The following is a 19,137-nucleotide window of genomic DNA, read 5'->3' as shown; positions in this document are numbered from 1 at the left end:
TCATTGGATCTCTGTGAGCCAAACTCCAGCCTGGCCCTGGCAGGAGTTCAGCACTGCTGTGCATCCCGGGGGAGTGGGACATCCCAAGTGATGGGGCTGGGAAGGTTCTCGTGCTTTCTCTGTCACAATTCCCCAAAATGGGGCAATCCTACAGGCTGCTACAGCACTGCCCTGGCAGTGCCCAAGGTAGGCTGGGGCTGGAGCAGCCTGGGACAGTGGGAGGTGTCCCTGACATGGCAGGGCTGGCACTGGGTGGGCTTTGAGGTCCCTCCCAACCCAAACCATTCTGGGATTCTCTGATGTCCGTGACATGGGTTTCAGTCTGAGAGGGGCCCCTGAGTGAAGGGTCCCCCACTTCCAGCACCAAAGGAGCCTCAGGCAGGTGCAGCTCCTTGGGGCTCCCTCCAAACCCTGCCCAAGGTTCCTGCATTCCAGCCATGAGATTTTTTTGTCCTGTTGGCCAGTTCAGCTGTCACTGTAATTGATGCTGGTGAAATGACACTATTAACAAACAAAGTGATGCTACTTGTGAAACACTGAAATTAATTTTCACCCTGTTGGCAGCACTGAGTAAAATTAGGACAGCAATAAAAGGTTAGACAATGACATTTAATGGTACTCCAGTAATAGATTTTATCACTTTTTTTATCCTACCACAACAATGTGTATTTTCATATACATTATATTTAATAAAATGTATTGATATGGAATTAGGAAAGCATGGGTTTAGTACTATTTACATATTTTAATTGAAACAATTTTCTTAACAACATTGAAAAATAGAAACTTAAAGTTCTCTTAATTGTGTTTTCAGCCAGTTAGTGGTAAACAAACGCATGCCTAGGAAGTCACACTCCCTCTAAAATGTGGTCAGTTGAAAGTTTCTAACTAAAGTGTGTATCTCTGTTTTGTTTCAAAAAATACATAAGTATGTCTGTCATTTCTGATACAAAATTCTACACTATCTTCAATAAATAAATAATAAAGCGATTCTGAAAAGTATGAAATGTAAACTTTGTTGTCCCTCCAACATACATTTTTTTCCTTCCCATTGCTTGAAACATTACAGTGGTCTTTTAGGAAATTATAATACACAGACACTTCCCAGCACAGTTTACACTTATTACCATACTGATCTACCTACCTGTTATGGATATATCCTAATTTCCTAATGGAAACCAATAAGACTTGGAGTGCTAGAGAACACCGCCGACACAGGAGAGGTGGGAACCAGTACTGAAAGGACATGCAAGGAACACCAAAACCTAACAACAGCTCCACAGAACGTTCACATGCGAATGACACGGGCTGGCACCTCCCATCCGGAATGAAGTCCTTACAAAAATACCAGTGGATGCGTGGCAGGGCATGAACAAAAGGAATCCAAGCAGAACAAAGAGGAATTTGACTCTCAGGGATGTTTTGTTCCCCGAGTCCAGGCTCAGCAGGGCACTCACACGTGCGCCTGAGGGAAAGCAGACGTTGTGCCCGGGAGCTCTGCCAAACAGGGACGTGGGCCTGGACGCTGTTATCCATGGAGTGAAAGGGATGGAGAGCCCTGCGTTCCCCGGATGGCTTTGGGCTCCCCACTCTGCAGAGCACCACGAGCTCTCTGGTGACACCCAGCAGCTGCCCCGTGGGATGCCCTGAGCCCCCGTGCCCTGGCTGCACACAGGAGAGCTCAGCTCAGCTCCGTACCTGGGCACTGCCCACTGCTGTGCACACCAGGCCCTGCAGGCTGGACCTTCCCTTCCTGAGCTGGAACCGCGGTTGTTCTTCTCCCCCACTGCAGGGGAGGCTCGGCCTGGGAGCAGCAGCAGTGAAGGAGCAGCTGGGAGGGAGACACGACACCAGCAGGACTCTGTGCCTCACCCTTGGCTTCCTGCCCCAGCACTTACAGCCCTGGGGACAACAGCAACTCCCACAGGGACCCAGGGCTGGACTCTTCTGGAGTGCAATTCATCCTTGTGCAGAAGGCCTGGACAGCTTTTATTTTCAGGGGCAACACGAGTCATGAAGTGGTATGTTAATAGAATCTTCTCTGTTTATAGATATAGACTATTTATTTTCTAAGTCTTTTCAGTACCATCATGAAGACCTTCAGAGATCTTCCTGCTGCAAAACTGCTCCTTCCATTCACTCACATTTACACACCACTCTGCTAGGCAATAGGCACAGAACTCCTGAAGGGGAAAACCCTCGAAAGCCTCCAAAACACACCCACACTGCCTCCTCCACAGGAATCAAAGAGCAGGGCAGTGGAGCAAGCACAGCCACCCATGTGTTTTGCCAGCTATCCCCACTGCAGCACAAGGAACAACAGGGTTGTTTCACCAGCCCAGGAAACCAACGCCAAGTTCCACACAGGGAGATTGAGGGAGATCTCCTCACTAAATTGGGATTCGTGTGTTCAGTGAGAATTATCAAGGCACAAAGCTGCTCCTGTTTGCTTTGATAACCCTCTGACGCGTGAAGGGCGAGCAGTATTTTCATGCCACACCAGCAAGGACTCGGTGACAGCTTCTGCAGACACCTCCTGCAGTGACCTCTGGCTCAATTCTGACTTTGGCCCCTCTCTCCTAAGGCTCATCGAACAGCTGCAGGTCCAGGCGCACCACGATCTCTCCCGTGGGGACTTCGTGCAGAAGGAGACACTTTGTAACTGGTCCCTTGGAACCCTGATCCTTCTTGATGTCTGCCACACGGATCTCTGTCCTGCCCAAAAAGTCTGGAATGCAGAAACACAGCGTGCTCAGGAAAGGGGAACCAGGGCCTGCACAAGGACCTGAACTTCCACCCACACACAGCCAAAGAGAAAACAAGCCTTCAGTCCTACTCTAGTTGTGCACTTGAAGGGGGCCAAAGGCTGCCAAGCTGCATAGCAGGGCATCCAGCCAGACCATGTTATACAGCAGCAGCAGCAGCATTAAAACTAAATGGGCCCAGGAGTGGAAAAACCCACTATGGAATTCACAGCTGTCTTGCCTCAGGGACTTCTCGATTTTATGATATAAAATAAGGCTAAAGGCCAAAGTTCTCAGTTAAACCTGAGGGTGAACCTGTTGGAGATGACAGAGCAGACCCAAGCAGGTCATCAGCCCGGCAACGAGGTCAATGAGCCAGTACCAGTCCTACCCAAACACTGCCTGAGATTGTGACTCCAGAATACACCTGTGATGCTCCACATGCTCATCCCAGCTTAGGAAATAAGAATGAGAGAGGCTGTGGAATCCCCAGCGCTGGAAGTGTTCAAGGCCAGTCTGGATGGGGCTTGGAGCAATGTGGGATAGTGGAAGAGGCTGAGACTGGATGATCTTTAAGGTCCTTTCCAAGCCAAACTGTTGGGTTTGGGATCCTGGGCTCATTTTTGCTGCTGTTATTGCATATAACAGGAACTCAAAGTAATTTCTCTTCCTCCTGCCTGAACCCATCGGTGTGCAAGCAGCATCCAGAGCTTCCTGGAGTCTCAGCAGAATTACAAATCACATTTTAGTTGTCAATTGCACAAGAAAAGGAACTCTCAAAACCCAGAGGGAGCTGCATGCTTTTTGTGCTGATACTGTGTGGAGCGAGGTGAGGTTGACTCCTCCTATGCAAAGAGGGTCAAATCTGGGGTATCTTTAAAGATCATGTCCCAGCCCAGCCCATTCCCTCTGCTTTCCCTCAGCAGGAATGCTCCTCCTCAAAAAAGAGCTCTGCAAACGCCCTTGGCAGGGGCAGCTCTGTACGCACCATCCGGGGAGAACTGGTCCCGCTCGAACACCGTGATGCACAGCACATCCTGCTCCAGGTCCTTGATGAAGAACTGGCAGTTGGAATTCCACTTGGGATTGAGGGTGTCCTGGATGGTCTTGGTGATGTGGCACTGGGAGCCCATGGTCACCTCGCAGTAGGGGTTGCTCTTTCCTGGGAAGATGGGAACAAACAGGAACGAGCGGGGCTTTGTTAGCTGCGTGCTCCTGCTCCTGAGCTTCCTTCTGCTCCAACAGCCACCTGAGCTGGGACAGACCTTGGCACACCAGGCCCCTGGCCCCGTCCCAGCTCTGCTTCACTGCCTCTGTAATGGGCTACATCACCATCACAGTGAATACTCTGCTCTGCTGGGTGCTGAGCACCCTCCACCCTTCCCTTCAGGACTTTATGGCTTGTGTGGTGGAAACGAAGCCAGCCTGAAACAAAAGCCTCATGCAGGACAACTGCAGGACTGTGGTTCAGCTGTACAAAGTCACCTCTGCCTATTTTACCTTCATTAAACCCACGCCATTTAACAAAATCATGTCTGGGACAGAGCCCCTGCAGAGTTAGGCTGGCAAATGGGAATGTCCCCTGGATGGAGCAAGGAAAGCCAAGGCACTCACCGTGGGACCTGCAGGGTTTCAGCTCAATGCCTTCAACAACATTCACCATCAGCCTCCCGATGCCTGTTGCCCTCTGAGAGCGAACTGTGGTGGAACAGGAGAGCAGAGAGAAATGTCACCAGTGGATTTTCCTGCCCAGGGACTTTTCCACAGAAGATGAGACCCCCCCACATCCTATGCTGTACCTAAGTAGGCCTTTTCCCTCTTCTTCTTTTCAGTCTCTATGTAAAGTTCTGAAGCAGCTTTGATCTTCTGAACCCAGGCAGTCCTTCAGAAGGAAAGGAGAAAAAAAAGTTGCAAAATACCATTCCTGTTTTTCCCTGCTGGAGCACAGCTGACAAAACTAAAGCTGTCCCTCCTTCCCAGTCAAGGCCCTGGCCCCATCCCAGGCTCCACCATCCCACAGCTGTCTGCCTGGAAGGGATTTTACTGGAATTCAGCACCTGCAGAATGAAACCATCCCAAGGCAGCAAACTCCAGCACACAGAGAAAGCACAAGACACCCATGAGCAGGAGATGCTTGGTGAGAAAACAAAAGGTCTCAAGAACAGGTTTGCTTTCATCCAGCCTCTTGTTTTCCTGAAATAAACTGATTTCTTGGAGCCAGGAGGTCCAAGACGCTGCTGCTGCTGAGGTGGCCACTGTCCTTGGTCCCTGAGATTTCCAGCCCAACTCTTCTGACTCTCAGGGCTTTAAAAGCATAACCTGGGAAGTCCATGGGTGGTGAATGGGCCCTTCTGAGAAACCATTTCATGGTTAAGAGTCACAGAACATCCTGAGTTGGAAGGGACCCACATGGACAACTGAGTCCATCTCAGCACTCCCAGCCTGTGCCTGAAGGAGGCTGAGGGGAAGGCTGACAGAAAAAGGGTGGCAGAAGGGCTACAAAGTGACCTCAAGGGCTTTGAAGAACTGCTGTGACATACAAGGAAGCCTGAGGCAAGGAAACATGGGAGAATCTGGAGGCTGTGGATTAATTCTGGAACCCCAAATGAAGAGCTGTTGCTCCACAGGACATTCATGGTTTGGGATGGGAATCCTAAAGCTCCCCCAGTCCTGCTCCCTGCCATGGGCAGGGACACCATCCACCATCCCAGGTGGCAGCAGAAGATAGAATTGCATCTCTTGACTTCTTCACATCACCGTAAAATGTGAATGCAGCCTGAACATCCACCCTCAGCCATTTCATCACTGGTCTAGCTGGAATTCAGGAAACATTATTTCTCCCTCTTTGCCAGATCATCATATCCCAAAAAGGAATTTTCCAGTCTTGTAAAATAACCAGCTTGGAGAGTGCTCTGCAAGTTTCCATCACAACCATTGCCATCCTACAGTTCCCAGACTTTTTAAAGGCCCACAAAGGCTCTTACCTTTCATTAATGCTTTCAGCCCGCAGTGTGTAGACTCTGTCAATGTGGGAGATGTGGAAGATGGGCTCATCTCCAGAAGGGTCTGTGGGTAATTTTACCAGTACCTCGTTGAGGAAAATGGGCTGTAAAACATCAGCAGAGCTCAAGTTGTACTGCGGAGTCTGCACAGGGGCATTCAGCACACATCAGCTCACAGCAGGATTATTCCATGCCCCAAGTATCTCCCCCCTTCTGCCTCCTACATTTCTGCAGAAAATTTTAAAAGCTGACAGAGACAGAGGTGCCTGCATAGCCTGGGGGCACTCCTGGAGAGAGCCAAGCACAGCAGAGTTTCCTCCCCCAGAGAGCAGTGAACGCTGCTCTCCCTCTGCTCCCTCAAACACACGAGCCCTCATGGAAGAGTTTTATTCAAGCAAAACCTACAAAGCATCTTTTCCTATTTCCCTAGAGCCCACAGCCGCCCTTCCTGCCATCAGCCCTGAACCCCAAAGCTTTCAATCTCTTCTCTAGGAAGGCTCCTGCCCACACCCCCAGAATGGAGCTGCTGAGCCCTGTCCCCATCCCCGCGTCGGAGCAGCACTCACAGTTTTATACATTTTGTACTGCAGGTTGGACTTGGGGCTGAAGACCTTGTCTGTGCCAGAAGAGCCAAGAGGTTTTATGATCTGAGTGAGGAGGAGGAAGTCGTTGAAGAGAAAACCATAGAGCTCCTTGTTACTCTTGGCTTTATAGAGCTTCCCACTGTGCAGGAACTTGCGTGGTCCCAAGCAGTTTGTAACTGAATTAAAAACGAGTTGCTGCGAAAAGTAGAAGAAGAACAACAACGCACTGTATAAAGTGAAACAATCGGGGCTGCCCTGCAAGAGACCAAACACAGTTTTGAGTCCTGGTTCCAGTCTGTGGCAGGGATGACCAGCCATGCCTCGAGCACCACAAGCAGCACAAGTCACAGGGGGCTCTGGGAGAGTCCCTGAAGGCCACAGGGCTGGGCAGGCAGGGGAAGCCACGAGCATCTGTGCCCCCTGGCCATGTACATGCACCTCCAGGGTGGGACTGAGCCAGGGCACCTGCCCTGGATGAGCAGCAGCTCTGCCAACGGCCTCTCCACAGGCTGAGCTTCCTTTAGGGCTGCATTCTGAATTGTGCTTGAATTTCACCCCTTACAACACCCCAGAGGACTTCAGATGGCCACAATACCCCAAGTGAGAGCTGCTGACCACTGGCACAATCCCAGACTCAGCCAGGCCTTGTTAGGGATCAGCAGTGCCTAAAGTGCCATTTTCAGGTTTGTTTTCACCAGGGTTTGGCACAGCTCGGCCCAGCCTGGGCAGCTGGCTCTGGAGGGGCTCCTTTGGCAGGCTGGCAACCCCTTGGACAGAAAACAAACAGGAGAGGCTTGGCTGTTCCTGCCCTGGCTGGGGCTGCTGCTGCTGCTGTTATGGTGCAGTGAGCACCACAGGCTCTGCAGGGTGTGGAGCTGCTGTTCTGGGCCAGGCACCACCCACAGAAGAGAAAGCAGCCACTTTCCTGCTGGCAGACAGCTGGATGTGCTGACAGTGTCACACCCATCCTTCTCCCAGAACAGTCACACTTCCTCAGGTGAAATGCAATTTTTCTACTTTATGAACCAACCAGTGCTCATTATTTTTTACCTTCTAGAATGGTGCATACTTTGAAAATCAAGTTGTGATCTGTCTGCCTCTGTTACCTCCACCAACAACAGGAAGGCCATCAGAATATCTTCCCTCCTTTTGCAGGACATGCAAACACAATATTTCTAGAAACTTATCAGGTAACATGGCATGGGAGGCAGGGGTTCTCTCTGTAAAGTCTCCAGAGACTTGATCAGTATTCTTGAGTTGTCAAATGTATACAAAGCTTTATCACAGAAAATATTTCTAAATATTTGGTTTTCAAAGCAGTCCATAGTGGTCAGTGGGGTGGGATGCAGCAGCCCCATGAGCACTGCTCCACAAAGAGCTGGGAAGTGCTGGTTGCAGATGGCAGCGTTGAACCCGGCACTGCTCCGGAGCCAGGCACCCAAGCAGGGTCAGGAGCACGAGCAGCAGCCAGGACGGCGTGCAGGGGCCAGGAGGGGCCAGGGGACAGGACAGGGGCCAGGGGAGGGGGCGGCGCTGCCGTGTCCCTGTCCCCGGGGCAGCCCCGTTACCTCGGAGAGGCCCTCGCACTGCACGTGGGCCTGGATCCACTCCAGCCTGTCCGAGTTCTCCTTCTCGCGCACGCCCTCGTTCACCTGCGAGCACAGCTCCTCCGCCTTCTCCAGGGCCTGCTTCAGGTGGCTGTGGTCAGGGTGGTTCTCGGGGGTGTTCTCTATGATCTGCACACAAGCGCAGGCAGCGTCAGCCTCCTGGCACCGCAGCTCAGCTGCCAGCCCCACACTGCCAGCAGAGCCAGCCCCACGTTTATTTTCCTCCTTGACAGAAGTGAGAAGTGGGAGACAAACACTATTTGGGAACAGCTGGAGTGCAGGCCTGCTGCACAGCCTTTGTGCCAGGACACTGCTGGCTCCTCTGACAGCCAAATACAGAAATGGAGCCACGACTGCTGAAGGAATCCCTAAATGCCAACAGCCAATTCATAATCCCCTGTGAAAGCCTTGGGCCATGCTCCATGGTGTTATTTGGGTTGGGAAACATTAAGCAAGAAGTAGGAGTGTTAGGAAAGGGCTGTAAATCCTCCAGCAGCATCAGCACAGGGGGAACCTGCAGCAATGCAGGCTCAGCCCGTGGGGAGGGAATGGCACTGAGGGGAAAGGCAAATATGAGCACAAGGTTGTCTTGTTGCTCCTGTTATCTGAATTTTAAATCTTCCCTCAGCACTCACTGCCTCTGGTTCTTTGGGTGCAAGCTTCAGCTCTTTTCAAATGGAAATATGGAATAGCTTTGCCAAAGTCCAAGGAATGATCCCATTTTCTATACTGGAATCGAGTATTAAAGGACACATCCCACATTCCCCAGCACATCAGGAACCTCACAGTGACAAACCCTAACACAAATAAGGAAACAACCCTGTCATTAAGGTGTAAGCAAAGCAGCACCAAACCCACCAGGTGTGCAGAGGAACGTACATTTTTGATGATTAGTGGGTATCTGGTTACCCGTTGCATAGGCTTTAGTAGAAAACTTGACAGTGGCATTCCTTTACAGCGAGGATCCATTGCTAACCTCTGAAACATTAGAGAGGGAAAATCTGGTTAGTCAGGTGCTTTAAACCCCAAATATGAGCTCCTCCAAGGAAGGAAAAAGGAAGGCAATAAATGAGCACCAATCTCAACATCAGTAGGAGAACTCCTGGTGATTTGTGCAACATTCCTTCACCTGCCTTGTCTGGACAAGAATTCCAGAATCACCAGGGCTGGAGGAGCCCTTCAGGATCACCCAGTACCACCCCAGCCCCATCAGCAGCACCCCAAGGGCCACATCCAGACTCCTCTGGGACAATTCAGTGACTCAAACCTCCCTGGGCAGCTCAGCCCAAGGCCTGACCACTCTGTGAGGGAAACAAATGTTCCCAATCTCCATTTTGAACCTCCCCTGGTGCCATTTCAGGCCATTTCCTCTCCTTTTCCTTGGGACAGGCAGCAGAGCCCGACCCCCCTGGCTGTGCCCTCCTGGCAGGGACTTGTGCAGAGCCACGAGGGCCCCTGAGCCTCCTTTGCTCCAGCCCCAGCCCCTTCCAGCTCCTCAGGGATTCTGCAGCCCCTTCCAGCTCCTCAGGGATTCTGCAGCCCCTTCCAGCTCCCTCAGGGATTCTGCAGCCCCTTCCAGCTCCTCAGGGATTCTGCAGCCCCTCCCAGCTCCCTCAGGGATTCTGCAGCCCCTTCCAGCTCCTCAGGGATTCTGCAGCCCCTTCCCAGCTCCCTCAGGGATTCTGCAGCCCCTTCCCAGCTCCATTCCCTGCCCTGGACACGTTCCAGCCCCTCCAGGGTGGCCCAGAAGTGGCACAGCCCTCACAGGAGGTGCTGCCTCCTTTGCTCAGCAACTCAGCCAGGTGGGAAGAGAAGATGCACAGAGTTCCCAGGGGCTGCTGCTCGTCCCACCTTGACAAACTCCTTGAAGTCGGGCACCTCGTCGGTTTTCTGCTGGATGAGGGCGGCGCCGTTGAGCTGGCAGCTGCAGAAGCGGATGTAGGGCTGCATGTGCGGCAGCTGCGCCGTCAGGATGTCCCCGATCATCTTCACCGGCATCTTCTCCCCCGACATCTTCTTCCTCACGCGCAGGGCCCTGGGCAGGAGCAGGGCAGGGGTTGGACACAGAGCCACTCCTCAGTTATGGAACAAAGGGGTGGTTCTTATTCACTGGGGAAACGCAGGGAACCATAAATACACCAGGCACAAGATTTACTGCAGGGATACAATGAACATTTCCTTCTTACTGAGCTGCTACTTTTGCTTGGAGGCACCAGCTGTGGCAGTACCATTTGTGGGTTTCTCTGGGTCTGGATTGAAGGCACTTGGGACAGTAATTCACGTTCACACTCAGGTGTTTATTATTTGTTATAAGTAAAACAGTCTCACTGCTGTGAGTTCAGCAGCTTTTCATTAGAAGGCACAAAATGGCCAACAATCTCTTTAAGACTGAACTATCCAATGAAAAACTGACACCTGGATTATTTTCCCTTTTAACCCAATGACTGATCTTTGGAAGCTCACAATGGGGACTTTTCTGCCCAATTACAAAATGCCACCCAAACCCACGGAGAAGAAGGAGGAAGAAGCATGAAGAAGAAACCCAGGACAACACCCTGTGCCCCCCATCTTGCTGCCATCCACAACAGACTAAAAACCCCAAACCCTCAATTTCTCACCAAGTGATGCACCTACACTGCTCTCTATAATCTATTGCACACTTTTGTGGATTCCAGTCTATGTTGAAGTCTGGGAAACTTTCTCCATGGATGAGGGTCAGGGCACCCCAGAGCAGACACAGAAATATTCCTGGTGCCCTAGATTTCCACATAACCCAGGCTGCACCCTCAGCCAACACCTTTCCCTCTCCTGTGATCCAGCTGCTGCCTGACTTTAATGCAATGCCAGATCACAGGTGAGAGGAAGAGGAGGGGAATTTCCTTTTCTATTGGCTTAGAAAGAGAATTACTGATGTGTGAGTGAGGCAGGGAAAACCCCATCACTTTTTAGTCTGGTGTCCTAAGGAAAGGTTCATTGTCACTTGTCCTGTCACTGCCACAACTTTTCAACTTGTGGGCCATTTTCAAATACATTTTACAAAAAAAGGAGATTCTACAAAGCTGTAAAATCCCTGGTTCAGTGAAAATTAGCAGCTGGGTAGGGAAAGAAAATAACCTTATAATGTTTTTGCCTATCAAGGTGCAGGTTTAACTGTGTCCCCACTGGCAGTGATTGGGGCAGCAGCACCCAGAGCCTTTGGAGAGGGATGCCCTGGGCACAAACCCTTTGGAAGCAGGCAGGGCAAGTCCTGCCCTGTGGAAAGCCTTGGCAAGCCCTGCTCTGCAGGGGAGAGGAGGATTTGCCTTCTGCAGCAGGAACCAAGGGGGTGCAAAGGGCAGAGAAATGCTGGGTTCTTCCCAACAGCTCACAGCAAACCCTGCCCCCAGTTTGCTTTTTCCCTCCAAGGAGAAACACGTGGCCCTTCTGGTTAGGATTTGTGTAAGTGGCAAATGTTTTCATGCAGATAAAAGGAGAGGCAGGGGGAGAGGCCCAGGGTTCTGGTTTTGTGAAGTATGGGGAAAAAAAACAACTTACTTCAGTAGTTTTATATTGCACATAATCAGCTCCTTCCAATTCACAAAAATCATGGCAACTTCTTTTTCTGTGACCAGCTCAGACTCCATCAGTGGTTTCTGGAAGATCTGGGGAGTGAGAAGAGGCCATTTAGAGTGCACAGGGTAAGGACAGAGCCAGCACCCCCTGTCCCTGACATCCGTGGTGTTCCCTGGGAAGCCTGGGACTAAGGAGACCCTCAGGTACGGGGGGCTTTAACAGGGAATACTCTGAATTTGTAGGGGTGCTGGTGTTAATGCTGATCTGGATAATCTGTTTGAAACCTGGGAATTTTAGCAGAGATCTCCTGCAAAAGATCTCAGCATTCCTTTGATACTGCAACTGAAGATAGGTTTTACTTTGGACTCTTCTGTGGAAGATCTGATTTCTCTGAGAGTCCCAAGTTTTGCATATCTTGAACTCTTCCTCAAAAAAGGACTTTGCTTCTTTGCCAAAGGTATCATCCATAGTTGGCTGTACTAATTCCTTTTTTCCTACCTGTAAAGGCAATCCCGGGAAGTGATAACTGAGCCCCACTGCTCATTTATCACTCAGTATCACTGCCCCCCTCACAGTGTAGGGAATGTGCCTCATTCCAGAACATTTGTTTAAGCTTCACAACTTGTACGTGAGAAATGAACACTGAGAGTCAGGAGCAAAAGGGCTTTGCAAAAATGACACTTCAAAGATCAGCATTTTGGTGATGGTAGCATGGGGGATTGCCATGGTGTGCACCCAGCCACAGCTGTAACTGTATCTATATATCTGTATCTGTATATCTGTGTATCTGTGTATCTGTATCTCTGTCTCTGTATCTGTACATCTGTATCTATCTGTATATCTGTATCAATACAGACAAAGGAGGACTGGGCTGAGACCCCAAGGCAGGCAGGTTGGCAGTGAACTGCAGGAATTCTGCACAATGCAGGGATTTTGCCCAGTGCAGGAACTTTGTACAGTGCAGGAACTCTGCACAATGCAGGAACTTTGCACAGTGCAGGGATTCTGCACAATGCAGGGATTTTGCCCAGTGCAGGAACTTTGCACAGTGCAGGAATTCTGCACAATGCAGGAACTTTGCACAATGCAGGGATTCTGCACAATGCAGGAATTCTGCACAGTGCAGGGATTCTGCACAATGCAGGAACTTTGCACAATGCAGGGATTCTGCACAATGCAGGGATTCTGCAGCGGCCGGGGGAGGAGGGCCGGGGCTGCCCCACCTCTGTCACCAGCTGCAGGTCGTTCACGTAGTTCTCCTCGGTGACGATGAGCTCGTGGATGTAGCCCTGCCTCTTCCTCTCCGTGGGGGTCAGCATGTCCAGCAGGTGCAGGTCTGCACACCCTGCAAAACACAACGGCACAGGGGCCTCAGTGGGGCTGGGGGCACAGGGACCACACCTGGGGCTTCTCCAGTGGGGCTGGGGGCACACAGATCTCCAGTGGGGCTGGGGGCACAGGACCCACAGTGGGGCAGCCACAGCAGCTCTGCAGGAGCTGCACTGCTGCCTGCCCTGCTCATCCATTGCTGCTCGCACGGCACAGCCCCAGCAAAGCTCCATCTCTCAGGGACTCCAAACATTCCATTTAGCACATTTTTTATTTATTACAACAAAGGCCATCTCTGTGTGTGATCTCCTCCCTGGTGGCCACGTTTAACCTCTCCCTCACCTCTGCCTGCCCATTCCCAGGCTCTCCCTGGAGCCCTTGGGCTGTGCCATTCCAATGCCACAGGGATGGCTGGCAGGGAAAAGGGGGAAGGACTCTGTGTGGTGTGAGGAAAACACAGAGACATCCCAGAGGGAATCAGGGAGGAGCTGCAGGTCCCTAAAGCTCCGAGGGCACTTTGGAATGATGGGTGCTCCATATTCGGGTTCACTTGGCCCCTCTGCTCACAGAAATGCTGCTCCAGAAGGGCCTGCAGGGCCCCTGCACTCCTCCACACTTCCATAAAACTGCTCCCAAACATTTGAAGGGCCTGAGGCAGGACGTGCCAAGGCCACTGCAGATCCCACTGATGTCAGGGCCGAGCCAAGGGTGGATTTTGTTCTCCTCTCTGTTTCAAGCACAGGAAAAGGCTGGCACTGAGAGCTCCTCTGCCATCAGCTCTGTCCTTTCACTGCTGCAAACCTCCCTTGCACTGATCCCCTCACATGGGAGGGGTTTTATATCAGTTCCACAATCTTGAATTTTCTTTTCTACTCTGAAATAGACAGAACATTTAATTCCATTCTTTCTTCTATAGGCCATTATTTTTCAGCTGAGCTTAATTAAGTTCTTCTGAGAGTGGAGCACAGAATGTTTTCTTCCAGGTTTTGCTACTTTTCTGCATAAAACACAATGCATTTCAAAAAGCAAAGTTGATTTCTAAAAGGCGGAAAATGTCTGGCTCTAAAAATGATCTATTCAACTATTTTCACACAACCAAAATTCTCCAGTTGAATTCTTTCCCTCACCCTCAGCAAATTCAGTATATTCCCCATGAAAACAAACTTTCCTCATGGAAATATCAGACCCCAGGGAACTCTTTCAGTTCTTTGCACATTAAGTTAACACTTAGGCAGTATTTCCTGCACTTTTAGTTTCCTGAAGGGAGCTCAGACAATGCCACTGGGCAGATCCAGGTGTATCACCAATATTTCCATGGAACACCAGCAACATCTGCTTTAACTGATCTGTGCTTCTGAAAGGGGAATGATGGATTTGACTTAAAAATAACAAAAAACCCCAAACCAAACCAAAACAAAAAACCAAACAAAACCAACAAAGCAAAACCAAAAAGCAAAGCCCAAACCAAACCAAATGAAACAAATCCAGAACAGGAGACACAGCCAGCCAGGGTTGTTTCCTCTCTGACTCTGGAGTTGGGAGCTGGGATCAGGTGGGAAGCACAGTGACACTGACAGTGCTCCCTTGAGACACAGGATGTCACAGCCCTCCACAAAGGGCAATCGAAACTTTGCTTGGAATGAAAAGCAGATGTGGAGAAATATCATCTTTGTGCCAAAACAATGGATTTTGGCCCCTTCCAAAGGCCAGAAGTTCCATCTCTGTACAATAAATGTCTGATTTCAGAGCAGCTTCTTTGGTACCAAGTAAACCACAGGTCTGAGGAACAGCCCCAGCTCTCCCAGTGCTTCATTAGAAGAGAAACAAGTGTTTAATTACTTTTCCTTGGGGAAGTTCTTCTTCAAAGATGTTCAAAATCCTTGGCCTGAAGGTGATTTCCAAGCACCAAGCCCTTGGAGGGAGCACTGACATTTTGAATAATGGAGCATTTTAGTGGCTCCCTTGGCAGCCAGCTGGGCTGTGAATGGCTGCTCTGAACCACTGAAACACTCTGCTTTTGAAGTATTTGGGGAAAAGAGGCACCCAAATGTGAGCAGAACATCCCAGAGAGACTTTCTTGGTGAGGTGCACAAGTGCAGGGACTTTTCTTGTCTTTGTATGAAGAACACTGAAGAAGAACTGATTCCTTTCCAGGTGGAGATGTCTGGCTCGTTCTTCATGGATGCCAAAGAACTTTGGTGAACTGGATTCCACAGATCAGAGTCCTGGAATGGTTTGGGATGGAGGGACCCCAGAGCCCACCCAGTGCCACCCCTGCCCTGGCAGGGACACCTCCCACTGTCCCCAGTGTCCAGCCTGGCCTTGGGCACTGCCAGGGGTGCAGGGGCAGCCCCAGCTGCTCTGGGAATTTTTGCTTCAATCCAGGAAAGCCAGGGAAGGATGGGGAAATGACAATAATGAACTTGGTTGTTCTCAGGAGGGTGAATCCATGATTTCTGCCATTCTGGCTGGACTTGGAGAACCCACAGACAAATGCTGGAACTGCAAATCTGTGCCTTGACCTCCCAGCACCACAGTTCCTGCAGATTAGTGGGCTCCAGAAATGTAAAAAATCATTTCACATCCTTTGCACAGAGTAAAGATGTTGTTCCTCTTCCTTACAAAGTCAGCCCTGAAGATCTGGGTCTCCCAACACAAACACTGAGCCTAAACCAAGATGCTGCTTTTTGGGACGGGAGCTTCTGCTGTGGAAATCACAGATCCTCATCCATGGCCACAGCTGCTGATCCCTTTTGATTTCATGTCATTTCTAAGCAGTGCCACTTCCAGATTTCCCTGTAAGCCTCGAGCTGGCCCAGGCTGTGGTGACCAGGGCACAGGAGAGAGGGATCTGTCCTGATAGAGGGATCAGGAGCAGGCAAAAGTGATCTCACAGTTTGGAGTTTTCCAGAAAATGCTTCAGAAGGGAACAACACCCCAGGAGAGCAGCCCTTCACTCAGGTAAATTATCCACAGATCCCAAATCCCTGGGGCTGGCACAGCCCTACCAGCCCATGCAGTGCCAGCTGTGCCCACCTTGTGCCCAGCCCAGAGCACTCAGTGCCACCTCCAGGGCACACCTGCAGGGATGGGCACTGCAAAGCTCCCTGGGCAGCCCCTGCCAAGGCCTGAGCTCCCTTTCCATGGGCAAATTGCTGCTGCTGTCCCAGCTGAGCCTGCCCTGGCCCAGCCTGAGGCCGCTCCCTCTGCTCCTGTCCCTGTTCCCTGGAGCAGAGCCCGACCCCCCCGGCTGTGCCCTCCTGGCAGGGACTTGTGCAGAGCCACGAGGGCCCCTGAGCCTCCTTTGCTCCAGCCCCAGCCCCTTCCAGCTCCTCAGGGATTCTGCAGCCCCTTCCAGCTCCCTCAGGGATTCTGCAGCCCCTTCCAGCTCCTCAGGGATTCTGCAGCCCCTTCCAGCTCCTCAGGGATTCTGCAGCCCCTTCCAGCTCCCTCAGGGATTCTGCAGCCCCTTCCAGCTCCTCAGGGATTCTGCAGCCCCTTCCAGCTCCTCAGGGATTCTGCAGCCCCTTCCAGCTCCTCAGGGATTCTGCAGCCCCTGCCCAGCTCCGTTCCCTGCCCTGGACACGCTCCAGCCCCTCCAGGGCTCTCCTGCAGGACCAGAACTGGGCACAGCCCTCCAGGGTTCTCAGTGCTGAGTTATTTAAATCACAGCATTTCACCATTCAGCTTTCTTAGCACCTGTTTCAGATGCAACCAATTCCCCTTAAATCTCCTGGGATGGACCCTCCACTGAGAGGCCACCCCAGGTGTTTGGTGAGGACATTGGGATCAAACTGATCTCTCCATCTGCAATACCCAACCCCTTTTCTCAGCTGTTTTCAATCATTTCAGCAGGTCTGGGATTTCTCAAGCAGACCAGTGTGTCCAGTTCCTGTCAGAGCACAGCACTTCCCTCTGAGCTGCAGGGAAGGAGCTGCAAACAAACCTGGCAGTGCCACTGGCAAAGCTTGCAGCACTATTTAGGGGTGGCATTGCCCTCTCCGGAGTGTTCAGAGGTTTGGATGTGGCACTGAGGATGTGCTCACTGCTGGGGCTCCAACCTCAACCACTCCAGAGCCACTGCTTCTACCAATCCCTCTCCAGAGGCTGCTTGGGGACAGTAAAATCCCACATGGGAGGGCAAGAATGCCTCCAAAAATGTAAATCACAGGGTTAAGCGAGGCCTGGAGGGGTTCAGAACACATCGGGAAAGCAAAGCTCACCCCTGGGTTGTGCCCCAGGTGTCTGATTGAGCCCCTGGCACTCAGGGCACAGGAGCAGCAGAGTCACAGCAGCAGCCACAGGTCCAAGCAGAGGGGACAGCACAGCCCTTTCCACAGGGAAATCACAAATACTGAATGTGCTGTGCAGGCACTTCACTTGGAACCAGCAATGTGGGAGCCAAATGCAGCATTTTAAATGTTCCAACCTCTTTTCAAACAGCATTTTATCATTTTTTTCACTTTCATTTGGTAGAGGCACAGCTCTGATCTCTGCTCCTGTGACCTGACAGCACCCAGGGAGCAGCTGGGGCTGGGCCTGCAGGGATTTAGGTTGGGTTTCAGGGCAAGGTTCTTGCCCAGAGGGTGCTGGCACTGCCCAGGGAATGGGCACGGCCCCGAGGCTGCCACAGCTCCAGGAGCCTTTGGGATGCCCAGGCTGGGCTTGGTGGGCTCTGGGCTGGCACCGGGGGATCCCTGGGGTTTATTCCCAGCTCAGTTCAGGAGCTTTGCTCATTGAAGTCCCCAGGTGGGCAGTGAAGTCCTGGTGAAAACCATTTCCACTGGAACCCCAGGACAACGTCCTGAAACCCAAAGGTCACCTCAGCACCGTGTTTGGCTGAGGAGCCCTTTGCTACCATGCCCTGTCAATTCTACTCAGTAATATTTGAGGTATATTGCTCCTGAATCTACTGAAATTGTCTAAAAAAAAGTAATTTATCATCTGAATTTACTGCACAGAAGTTGCTATTTAACAAGTTAAATAGCTGGAGTCAATAACCACAAAGAACTAAAAAGTGCTTTAAAACCAAACCAGAAATTCAGTCATTTTTCTTATGGGAATAAAATGTGCTCAGTGAGCTCATGGGGACAGAAAGTAAAGCCACTAAATCTCCAAAAGAATTGAGGTTTAAATAAAACTGATCCTGAATATAAAGCAAAATATTCTTGATAAACCCACATTTCAGACTTAGAGTTCTCTTGGACAGATTTCAAGCATTGAAAAGAACAAATTCTCTGAAAGAACATCCATGGGAATTCTTTGTCAGCACTTGAATACAGAAGGAATTCCCACAAACATAAAACCAGTGAAGAATAAAACCCAGCAGCGCTGGCAGCCTCTGGAATTCCAGTCTCCTCTCCTCCCTCAAGTGACAATTCCCGTGCAATGGGAGAAGGCCCCTGGCACAGGGAGGTGAAGACAAAACCAATGCCCAGAATGCCAGGCTGATTTGGGTGGGGAGGGATTGTAAGGATCAGCCAGAGCCACCCCTGCCATGGCAGGGACACCTCCCACTGTGCCAGGCTGCTCCAGCCTGGCCCTGGGCACTGCCAGGGACCCAGGGCAGCCCCAGCTGCTGGGGCAGTCACCGCCAGGCTCTCTTTCTCATATATCTCTTTTTATATATTGATATCCCTAAAGACAATAAAGCAGTCACTGCAATGCCCTGTTCCCTGCAGCTCAGGGAGAGTCCCTGACGAAGAGGAGGAGGAGGAGGAGGATGAAACCCTCCCTGCTGAGCCAGCAGAGCCCCCGTGGGGACTCAGGGAGGGAATGAACACTGCAGGGATCCCAGCATCTGTCACTGAAGCCCCAGGGGAGTGTCTGGGACTCTGTCCATGGGATTTATGTTCCACTTCACCCTGAGGCACCAGCAGTGCCTGGTGTGTGCTCAGCTGGGACAGCAGCAGCAATTTGCCCACGGAAAGGGAGCTCAGGCCTTGGCAGGGGCTGCCCAGGGAGCTTTGCAGTGCCCATCCCTGCAGGTGTGCCCTGGAGGTGGCACTGAGTGCTCTGGGCTGGGCACGAGGTGCCCACGGGGCACAGCTGGCACTGCATGGGCTGGCAGGGCTGTGCCAGCCCCGGGGATTTGGGGTTCCCTGTGAGGGACCCCAGGCTGCTCCTCCCAAAGCTGCCCCAGGAGCTCCCAGTGACCCTGGGGGGCTCCAGCCCCAGCCCTGAGGACAAAGGGGGAGAAGCTGCACCCTCAGGGACTGCAGGAGCTTCACTGCATGTGAAGAGGAAGAGAAGAGCAGCACCTGAATCCCCCACAGCTGAAACACTGCAAATATTTCACACAGATCCAATCTGCACTTCT

The 19,137-nt window shown here is 51.4% G+C and overlaps 1 protein-coding gene across 3 annotated transcripts in view; it reads right to left on the bottom strand.

Annotated features, from left to right (window-relative positions):
* Positions 1 to 588: 588 nt before the first annotated feature.
* The window catches only part of ITSN1 (intersectin 1), a 112,850-nt gene continuing 94,301 nt past the window's right edge, over positions 589 to 19,137 (bottom strand). For all 3 annotated transcript variants that reach the window (XM_059492805.1, XM_059492797.1, XM_059492813.1), the window contains 11 exons: positions 12,713 to 12,834; positions 11,472 to 11,578; positions 9,789 to 9,972; positions 8,817 to 8,915; positions 7,899 to 8,066; positions 6,313 to 6,525; positions 5,729 to 5,850; positions 4,544 to 4,626; positions 4,359 to 4,442; positions 3,733 to 3,906; positions 589 to 2,728 (listed from right to left, as the gene is read on the bottom strand). In XM_059492805.1, the coding sequence (XP_059348788.1) occupies positions 2,580 to 2,728; positions 3,733 to 3,906; positions 4,359 to 4,442; positions 4,544 to 4,626; positions 5,729 to 5,850; positions 6,313 to 6,525; positions 7,899 to 8,066; positions 8,817 to 8,915; positions 9,789 to 9,972; positions 11,472 to 11,578; positions 12,713 to 12,834 (1,505 nt within the window). In that variant the 3' untranslated portion in view covers positions 589 to 2,579. The remainder of the gene's footprint in view (positions 2,729 to 3,732; positions 3,907 to 4,358; positions 4,443 to 4,543; positions 4,627 to 5,728; positions 5,851 to 6,312; positions 6,526 to 7,898; positions 8,067 to 8,816; positions 8,916 to 9,788; positions 9,973 to 11,471; positions 11,579 to 12,712; positions 12,835 to 19,137) is intronic.

This window comes from Ammospiza nelsoni, chromosome 2, assembly GCF_027579445.1.
Source record: "Ammospiza nelsoni isolate bAmmNel1 chromosome 2, bAmmNel1.pri, whole genome shotgun sequence".
NCBI classification, from domain to species: Eukaryota; Metazoa; Chordata; class Aves; order Passeriformes; family Passerellidae; genus Ammospiza; species Ammospiza nelsoni.
Note: the sequence above shows the minus strand (reverse complement) of the source record. Positions and strands in the feature narration are given on the sequence as shown.